The following is a 10541-nucleotide window of genomic DNA, read 5'->3' on the forward strand; positions in this document are numbered from 1 at the left end:
CATGTGTGTGTGTGTGTGTGTGTGTGTGTGTGTGTGTGTGTGTGTATAAGTTAACACCATATATATTACTAATAAATATGTGACATTAGTTAATGCTGTATAGCTTTATATAAATATATCTGACCACCACCATGATGGTTGTCGCCCAAGGTCACAACAACTGAAATGGTTGACATGAGGTGGAAGGCTTTTAATGTAACAACCAGTCGGGGTTACCTTAGCTTCAGAGCTGCTGTTTGTGAAATTCGATGTTTGAATTTGCCTTTGAGGAGCGTGTGTGTGTCTCCCAACGTACCTGGGGTTGGTTAAGTTGTAGAAGCTCTTCCAGATCTGCAGCATGTGTTTACAGGTGAGCAGAGCTTCCTCTGGTCCCCTGCACATCGTCTCCAGCTTCACCTTGGTGTACAGCAAACTACACAAATACAATCGTACAGCGAGATCATCGTCTGCCACTGGATTCGGTTAAATAAAAACAAAAAAAAACCTCTGTAGTATGTGTGTGTGTGTGCCTCACTTGAAGTTCTCCGGATACTCGGACAGAGCCATCTCAATGATGTTCAGCGCGTCCTGGTAATGCTTCTGAGCAGAGAGCAGCAGGGCCAGCAGGTGGAGGGAGTGGACGTCGTCTCCTTGGAGCTGCAGCGCCTGTCGAACGTAGCCCAACGCCTCGGGGATCTACACACAAACGCACACAGGCTACAGGTTTTCACTAAAGCCGGGACAAAAACACACCGCAACTCCGAGACGCTTTGAGCTTCACGTTGCTGTGTTACCTGTCTGGAAACGGCAAGCTGCAGAGCCAGATAGAAAGCAGCGAGATGGTCAGTGGGAGTCAGACTCTGAGCTCTGCAGAGGAAAAGACAGGTTTCACTCACATCAGATGAAACGTTACAGATCACAGGTCAGGAATAAACACAGGAAACACTCGGTCCAGACCTCTGGAAGGCTCCCAGAGCTTTCCTCTGGTACTCCTCCTGCATGCTCCGCAACGACGCTAAAAACACAACAAACAGAAGAAAACTTCAGACACGATAAAACAATAGTTTTTAACGGAGTTTGTGTTTTTGTGTGAAGTTTCTGGTGGCTGCAGATTTACCGTCGGTGGCTTTAAGGCTGTAGACCAAGCCGATGGCGAGGAAGCCTTTGGCTCTGAACTCGGCTGCTTTCTCTCCCATTTCGATCACCAGCTTCGCAAAGTTCTCCCCTTCATCCAACTGAAATTCGAGGAGGAGAGAAAAGTGAAGCTGTTTCAGTGAGCTATCAGCCCTCGTTTCTGTTCAGGTTATTCTGTGTGGTTCTGACCCAGTGCAGAGGCCCGATGCACAGTTTCACAGCCAGCAGAGGGATGGTGGGGTCTTCGGGCTTCAGGCGGATGCACTCCTTCAGGACTTTGACGGCACGGGCCGACTTGCCCGCTGCCATTAGCGACAAGGCGAGCTGGTACCACAAATGGAACTCCTCGAAGGCAAACTTCATGGCTCTCTCCAAACACTGAGGAAGAGGAGACGTTTTAGTTTTTAATCATGGAAGCCGTTTTTTTTAAATAAAACAACCTTTTACCTCAGACAGCATCTCATACTGCCCCCTCCTGCCCAGAGCTATGGTCAGCAGGTCGTACACCACRGAGGCAGACTGCAGGCTGATGATCCTGTCGTTGTTGTGCTCAGGAATCCTGCTCAGGACGGCGTCACGGTTGGCCTGAAAGATAAACGAACGACGACGTTATAGCTGAACGAGCGCGGCCTTTAAAAAGAGGTTTTCTCGATGTTTTTGCTCGAAATACCACGCTGAAATGTAACTGAAGGTATGTCAGCATTTACAAACTCTACTTAAATAATCTTGGTATCAAAATAAAGTGAACATTTGGGAGATTTTATTAGGAGTGTAAGTATTAAAACAGCTGCTGTTTTTTTTTTAGATATATTGAGGATGGAACATAATTAGTATTTTTCCCTCCCGTCTAAATAAATGCTTTTGACAGTGTTTAACCAATTTAAAACCATAATGAATCAGGCTAAAACTCTTTGAAACCATTAATCCACTTGTGGACATCACCTGTGCAAAGATTCATGCTGCTAAAATGAACTGGAGCAAAGTTACTGAGGTTTTAATAAAGAAATAATTTAGCATTTTGTCATTCTGCACAGGATGGATCATGTTGGTACCATTAATAAATGTYAGTAAATGTAAAGTTTTTAATTGCAAAAGTTAATTATTTTTTATTACCTGACTGAAAAGACTTGTGTGGATGTTTGTTCTTTTAAAAAATATCCAAATATTTATTCTGTCACCTTATATATTATATAATTTATGAGAAATTATATTTGACTTCAGTTGGACCATATTCACTCAAAATCAAGTAAACTTAAAAAAAACACCTTTTGGTATCTATTTTGACTTGCTTTAAAAACAAATGTCAAAAATGTTTCCTTTACACATTTGTTGTAATGTATTTACAGATTTGCAACAACCCATTTGGTACATTTTGTCTACTTTCTGATTCAACTGCCTGTCATTAGAACTGTGTTTGGTGAATGTAAAAATATAGTTTCCGTGACCTTTCCTGTTGATACCAAACATATCCAGGTTCAACTTAAAAAAAACAGAAGTTAAAAGATATAGAAAAGGGGAAATTCTGGTTTGCATGGGGCTGAAGAGGTCAAACTCTGCCACGGTTCTTACCATGGACTCACTGATGAGCAGCAGCAGCAAAGCTTCCTCTGTGTTCTCCTGRGGGCAAAACAAACTGGACGAGAGCGGGTGGACAAGAATGAGTGGGACAGGAAAGTTTTTTGCTGTACGGTTTCCAGTTCGGCACTCACTGACGGGGTCCGCTTACTTTTCTCCCGAGTAAACCCGCGGGCGTCGGCTCAGCGTGTAGCTCTTGATGTAGGTGCGTCCCGGCTGTGTGGAATTATCCAGAGGTGACACAGTCGGCGTGTCCTCCAGAGGAGACCAGTAGCTCTGTTCACACATCCCTCTGAGCAGGATCTCTGCTAGCTGTCGCGCTATGGTCTGATCACACGGAAAAACACAGAATGAACAACGGTACTCTTTATTTTGAAGTTTTTGCTCAAAATACCATGCTGAAATGTAACAGAGTGTATCTCAGCATTTGCCAAGTCTACTAAAATAATCTTGGCATCAAATTAAAGCTAACACTTGGGAGATTTCATGAGAAGTATAAGTATTAAAACAGCTGCCGTGGTTTTAGAGAAATTGGGGATGGAATATATATATACATTTTTTTTCCATTCTCAGCTGAATAATTTTTTCATTAGACAGTATATAACCTATTTAAAACCATAATGAATCAGGCTAAAAACTCTTGGAAACCATAAATCCACTTGTGGACATCACCTGTGCAAAGATTCATGCTGCTAAAATGAACTGGAGCAAAGTTACAGAGGTTTTAGTAAATAAATAACTTAAGTGTTTTGTCATTCTGCACAGGATGGACCATGATGGTAACATTAATACTGTAAATGTTAAGAAATCTGAAGTTTTTACATCCAAAAGTTATTTATTTTTTCTTACCTGACTGAAAAGACTTGTTATTGTTAGTTTGTTCTTTTGAAAAATTATCCAAACATTTATTTGTCACCATATATACAGTATTATATAAAATAATGATAAATTATATTTGACTTCAGTTGGATCAGATTCACTCAAAATCAAGTAAAAAAATAAAAACTTTCAACACACTTTATAGCATATTTAAGTATCTACTTTGAGTTGCTTTAAAAAATAATGTCAAAGATTTTTCCTTTACAGATTTGCTTGTAATGTATTTACAGATTTGCAATGACACCATTTTGTACAGTTTGTTTACTTTCTGATTCAACTGCTTGTCATTTGAACTGTGTTTGATGAATGTAAAAATAGTTTCCATGAGCTTTTCGCCAAGATTCTTAGCTTTCTTTTGATACCAAACGTCCAAATTCAACAGACACATTTGAAGTTAAAAGAAGTTAAAAGAAATAGAAAATGGAAAAAAATATTTGCATGGGGCTCAAGAGGTTAACAAACACGGCAGCGGTCTGTTTACTTGAGTTATTACAAGAAACTGATTATCGATTCCTCACCATGCGAAGGTTTTGGGTGGTTCTGGTCTCAACGGCTCGCAGAATCTCTCGAAACCTTCCCACGCCTTGTGTCAGGTTGCTATGGCAGGAAAGAAAAACAGATTTAATGTATTTCGCTCATTTAATCCAGGTTTTAACAGCTGCTGTAACACTGAAGTTAATCTGAATGATCTTAAAACCAACACGAGCGAGGGAAATCACTGCGAGCTGAAATGTGTATATTAATTAACTGTGTTCACACTTCATCCACCCGTAAGCGGCTTTGTAACACCACAACTGCAAAGTGGGTGGAAYGTGTCCACTCAGGGTCTGGATCCTGCAGGGAAAAATGATGGACCAGAACAGAGTGTATAATCTTTCCTTCGTTGTGTTTTATTATGTGTGTGTTATCTACATGAATTCACCAGTTGTTGTTTTTTTATTTTTTAATATTTACCCGTTCTTGAAGTGGATGACGTGGGCCCTCTGCAGGCCGGTCTCCAGGAAGTAGCCCAGCTCCATGTCTTGTGGTGTTGGTCCAGGTTTTGGGCTGCGGTTCTGAATCCCTGCTGATAACGCCTACAGAGATAAAGAAGAAGAAAAAAAATTAAACAGAAACCAGACACTTCTGTGTAAWTCTTTGCCACTGAAAATAATTAAAAACATCCTCTTAAGAAATAAAGCAGAGAACAGGTGATGTGTTGATGCAGTCAGTTTGGAACAGAATTAACAAAATATTTTTATTTTAGATTTTAGCTAAACTTTTGTTACTTTTAACTAAGCTTTTACAAAAATGACCTGTTAACTAGCATTTGGCTACCTTTGGTTTTTAGCTGATCTTTTATTACTTTGAAGCCCAAGCCAGCCTATTGCTACTAATAGCATTGAGCTTGCATTTAGCTACTTTTGTCTTTTAACAATTCTTTTGTTAAAATGTAGCTTTTAACTAGCGTTTTACCACTTTTTGCTGTTAGCTAACATTTTGCTACTTGTAACCTTTTTGCTACTTTTGGCTTTCAAGTAATCTTTTGTTACTTTTAGCTTTTATCTAGCCTTTCGCTAAATGTAGCTTTTAATTTGACCCCCCACCCTTTTTTTTAGCTTTAAAGTAGTGTTTTAGTACTTTTAGCTTTTAAATATTACTTTTACAGTTTTTGCTTTCTAGTTAGCCATTTGCTACTTTTTGCTAACCTTTTGTCACTTTATGCTTTTAACTAATGTTTCACTACTTAGCTAACATTTTGCTACTCATAACCTTTAGCTTCTCTTTGTTACTTTTAGCTTTTATCTAGCCTTTTGCTAAATGTGGCTATTAGCTACACGTTTGCTATTTTTAGCTTTTAACTAGTATTTTACTAGATTTGGCTTTAAGCTAACCTTTTGTTACTTTTAACTAGCCTTTTGCTAAATGTAGTTTAATTAGACTTTTTTCATATTTTTAGCTTCAAAGTAGTGTTTTAGTATGTTTAGCTTTTAAATATTACTTTTATACTTATGGCTTTTTAGTTAGCTATTTGCTACTTTTTGCTAACCTTTTGTCACTTTATGCTATTAACTAATGTTTTACTACTTTTGGCTTTTAGCTAACAATTTGGTTATTGATTCAGCTTCTTCAGCAGAATCATTCAGCATTCTCACAGCAGAAAAAAACATTTTCTATATTTCAAGTATTTTTTGTTTCTATWTCTGCATTCTTTATGAGCAAGTAATGGTTTAAGCCTTAAGTTCCTCCTCGAGTGTAGTATCTAGTTATTTTTGTTGATTTTAGGCAATACAAAAATATATTCTACACATATTTTTGTCTAATATAAAAAGTTTAAAGTGTAAATCATTTGATTTGTCTTGTGTTTGACTCAGTCTCTGCTCTTCAAACACAGAAGAAGAAATTTGTTGGCTCTGGTGACCAGAATCACATTAACAGGATATTTATCACACTCCCACCAGGACGGCACAACGTTTCCAGTAACTAACACGATATTTGATGAGCTTTGGCGAGCCAAGTTCCTCAGCTTCACACTCTCAGACACAAACCTTCTCTGCTTCCTGCAGGTAGAGCAAAGCGATGTCTCCAGACTTCTCATAGCAGGTGATGATTTCCTGATCCCGATCCGTTGTGCTCCGGTTGGACGCCGGAGACCCTGTGTTCCTGTTCGACAGAGCCGGAGAGACGGCCGGGACCTTCTCCAGACATAAGCCTGGGTGTGATGAGAAAAATTAATTAAGGGTTGGATGTAAATGTCTGATGTTCATCCAACACATTTAGACACTTGGCTTATTGTCCTCACTTAATGTTTCCCAAATCAAACTACTTTATGCCTCACGGTATAATCAATAATATCTATAATATGTTAAAAATGTCAGTACAGTAGAAACTGTTTTCCTGTTAAACCACAGCTGATGTCACTCTTCTGCCACCAAGTGGAAAGAACAGGTACTGCAGAGATTTGTGAGACTGCTACGATTTTAAGAGACATTAAATATGCAGTTCTTGGTGTTATTAGATACCTTTGGTTGAATACGCCTCAGCTATCATGGACAACCTGTACACAGGAGCTCCAACCAACTGCATGTCATCCAGATTCACCTTGTTGAAGTAACCTGGAAAAACACCAGTTTTCCTTTCAGTCACAGCTGTGTGCCTAAACATGCTTTATTTGTTTATATTCTGCTTCTAGTGATCTAAAAACTGTAGTATTTTTAATGTAGCCTTGATCAAAATTTCTCCAAACTTCGAAACTACAAGCACTGGACTGAAAATGAGTGATTATGTCTGTTTAAATAAAGGGATTTACTCATTTCTGTTTTTAAAGACAAAATCAGAAAGTGAAAACAAAGTGGGTTAAGATTACCTAAAGCTTCTTTGTATTCTCCTTCCACGTAACAAAGTTTGGCCATCAACAAACTGGCCTCCTGTAGGTATTCAGCCTGAAAGAAAGTTCATTTTCAAGCTTTAGACTTGAATAAGAAGTACAAAATCATCAAGTCAGTGAGTTGTTTTTTTTTTTTTTTCCTGGTGTCAGGGTTACCTTGAGGTTTCCTCTGTCCAGAGCAGCAGTGAGATGTTTCCTGACCTCCACCAGTTTGGGACGAGGACCTCTGGGACTCGAACCCGGTTTGATGGGATTCTCCTTCAAGTACATCTGGAGTTTGCATTCTCCCAACAGCAGCTCGCCCAAGTCATCTACATGCACACAAATTAAGAACATTTGGAGTATAGTGTCTATGTGACCTACTTGAATCTACAAACAAGGCCAAAAAAATAAATAAAAAATAAAAATAGTTCATAGTTACTAAACAGGGTTCTAGGATCAGCCTGAGATTCATTTAACAAATGAACAGAAAACTTCAAATCAAGAAAAATCCAACATTAGTGTGTTTTAAGTGAAAACAAGTCTCTTCATGAGTCAGCCAGCTAAGATTTTCCACCAGAACCATTTATAATATATCTGAATTTGAACAAGTTAGTCTACAAACAGAGAAACAGCTTTTCTTGCAAACAAACGAACAAGAACTGTGTACAAATTACATAACTGTGCATGTGTACAGTAAATGTGTGCTCTGATTTAAAAAAAAAGATTGAAGTGACCAATAATCCAGTTATTGCACAAAGCTTCTGAGGGTCAAATTTCTTTCTGTAACAGAAGCGTTACTCAAACAGTTAACAAATAAACATAATAAAACAAACTTTTGTTAAAGGTAAAGTGCAAAATATGCTAAAAACGTTGTCAGAACTAAATTGAAGCAGTCTCTAAATGTTTTAAAAATAAAAAGCGAGAAAATAAAGTTATTTAATCCACTTGCTGTTTGTTTACACAGTTTGTTTACTTTTTATTAATATGTCAGACTAACTGTTTTAAGGTTTTTAATTCATAATTAGATTACATACATAGTTTTTTTTAACTTTTCGTAAACAAACTTAACAAAAACACAATGAATCACGTGACACGATACTGACAGTTCAACCCTAGTTCAAAGTTAGCATGTAGCACTCAGTACAAAAACAGAACTTTTTGGTTTCGGCAAAAGAATTTGACTCTTGAGGAAATTTTTAAGATATGCAAGTAAAGTTCCTATTTTTGTGGAAAAATCGGCAATGATTAAAAATCAATAGTTGTTTATTTATTTAGAGAAATAATGACTGTAGTTCATTTGCTAACACTCAAAATCAGTCCTGAATGATAACTGAATGAATAAAATAAATGAATGATAAAAACTGTAGGACGAAGCTAATAATTTGGTCTGTTTCACTGTAACTATATTTGCTGGTGCATATCTCCTACTACATAACAATAATACATATTAACTTGCTTGTTACACATAAATGAAAGGGGTCACATCCTGAAATGCATGAAGTGACAGGGTGCACTCCCTAAAATGTACGACAATTATTAATGAAACAAATTTCTTGCTAACTTTTGCCAATTAACTGACTATGAAGCAGATCACAGTGTTTAAAAGCTCATCATAAGATGCATCTGTCAGGAAGTCCGGAAGACCCAGGCCAGAGGAAAGGCCTCCAAAACCCAAAACACGAACAGCTTCCTACCGTTTGATATTAGCTTCGCCGACAGCTGCCGAACCAGCTCTGGTATCTTGTCCCACTGACTCTCTGAGCGGCACCGCTCGATCTCGGTCTCCAGTCGTGATCCAGACTTCCTCGCTGTCATTTTTTGGTGACTGAGGTCGGCTGGGCTGGACTGGACCGGACCAAAACACCTCGAGAGGCTACTACCTTCAGAACAATCGTCAAGTTCACGCGCACGACAAGCGATTTCCGGTGGCTACTTTAAAAATTAGCCAGAGGGTCACGAGTGAGTTAATTTGGAGTCACTCGCCGTATAAGTTGACTTACCATTGCGTTCTACTACAGATAAATTATTAATCAAATTAAATTAAAAAAAGAGAACAGGTCTTATCTTTATTAAGCAGCGACATCTAGCGGCATGGATGTGTGCCAAACAAACATTATTTTTGCGTTGTTTCACCACTGTTACTTTCTTAAATTTTCCCAATATTTTTAATATCATATGTAAATACATTTTTATGCTTTCAGTGTTATTTTTTGTCTACAGTTTGATTCGTTTTATGCTTGTCTTCTCTGAATCGTCAGAAGAAAGCTTTATTTTGAAAATTACAAACCGGAAACAATACTGCTGTTGCTCTGAGTGGGCGTACGTCAGAGCAAGTGAAAAACTAAACTAAATATTGCGACTTTACAGTTATTTTTGTCTAATGCCAGCGTTTCTTTAGGACAAATGATGGAAACTGAAAACGTTAGTATAAATTAATACAAAGTTTTCTGTTCCACCTCGTGCTAACCGTGAAATAAAAACTTTTGTAGCTCCGTTTGTCATTACTTCCGTAGCTGCGGAGCTAATGGTTAGCTAAAAGTTAACAAATGAGGGAGTTCTGTTTGTCATAAGTTTTATTTCATTCAAAACTGTTTCTGACATAGTAGACAACACAATATTACGTATTGTCAGTGACGGTCTTGAAAGACACCAGTTTGTGTTTGTTTTTTTTTAGAGTACAGGAGAGCCGACCCACTTTGAGACCGTGGAGATTGTGAATGTCGACCGAAAAAAGGTGAAGATTCCCCGCAGGACCATCCACTTTGCCAACGGAGATACCATGGAGGAGTACAGCACTGATGAGGAGGAGGAAGAGGAAGAACAAGTGAAAAAAGAAGTCATTACAGTGGATACGGTGTGTTGGACTTAGAGGTCACATTTGGACTTTTTTCCATTGGTCTCATTAGTAACTGGTCCTTAGATTTTCTGAGTTTTTTTTTTTTTTTTTAGATTTGTTGTAAAACAAATTTTGTTGTTTTGTTTTTAGTCCAAACTGACCTGGGGTCCTTACTTCTGGTTCCAAATGTGGAGAATGGGCACCTCCACCATCTCAGGTAGATGTCAGATTGGTTACAACTCTTCAAACGTTTGTGTTTGGTGGATTTTCTCTATTAAAACATGTAAGATTATATCTCACTTTCTGTTATTTCATGTTTCCCGCAGTGTGTGACTACATGGGAGAGAAGCTGGCCTCTCTGTTTGGCATCACCAGTCCTAAGTATCAGTATGCCATTGATGAGTACTACCGCATAAAGAAGGAGGTATGGCCTCAGATTTTATACTCTTTGCCCCAAACCCTCATGTATAGAGCAACAAATGCTAAACGCAGYGTCTTACCGCAGGAGGAAGAGGAAGAAGAGGAGGACCGTCTCGCCAAGGAAGCAGAGAGTAACTTCGCATCGCAGCGGAGAGGYGAGCAGGAAGATTCTGCAGCTACGGTGAAGGATCAACCCGAGGCGTCCAGAGCCTCCTACGTAAACGTCAGCTTCGAGGTCGAACACGAACCCTCTCTCAGTCATCTGGACCCCAACAGAGTCCCGTCTCCTCTCCCCTCCTGAAACCCGACCCCTCACAAACCTCAAACAYTCACATCAAACCTTACCTTACTCAGCTACACAAACTAATA

General features: G+C 38.7%; 2 protein-coding genes across 2 annotated transcripts; one reads left to right on the plus strand and one right to left on the minus strand.

The window, feature by feature from the left end:
* Positions 1-295: 295 nt before the first annotated feature.
* LOC106534451 (tetratricopeptide repeat protein 7B) lies at positions 296-8965 on the minus strand (the record flags this gene model as incomplete). The annotated part of the gene is given in 16 exon segments (XM_014031094.1): positions 296-412; positions 515-675; positions 774-846; positions 937-994; positions 1097-1214; positions 1303-1491; positions 1561-1698; positions 2683-2746; positions 2840-3015; positions 4086-4164; positions 4522-4643; positions 6096-6259; positions 6570-6662; positions 6914-6989; positions 7091-7245; positions 8611-8965. Coding segments are annotated over 16 exon segments (1904 nt in total), but the record flags the coding sequence as incomplete, so codon positions are not given.
* Positions 8966-9199: 234 nt separating this feature from the next.
* Positions 9200-10280, plus strand: LOC106534452 (protein FAM177A1; the record flags this gene model as incomplete). Its single annotated transcript, XM_014031095.1, is given in 5 exon segments — positions 9200-9337; positions 9591-9770; positions 9903-9969; positions 10079-10176; positions 10258-10280. Coding segments are annotated over 5 exon segments (386 nt in total), but the record flags the coding sequence as incomplete, so codon positions are not given.
* Positions 10281-10541: the final 261 nt, after the last annotated feature.

Source organism: Austrofundulus limnaeus, unplaced genomic scaffold (genome assembly GCF_001266775.1).
Source record: "Austrofundulus limnaeus strain Quisiro unplaced genomic scaffold, Austrofundulus_limnaeus-1.0 Scaffold1174, whole genome shotgun sequence".
NCBI lineage: Eukaryota > Metazoa > Chordata > Actinopteri > Cyprinodontiformes > Rivulidae > Austrofundulus > Austrofundulus limnaeus.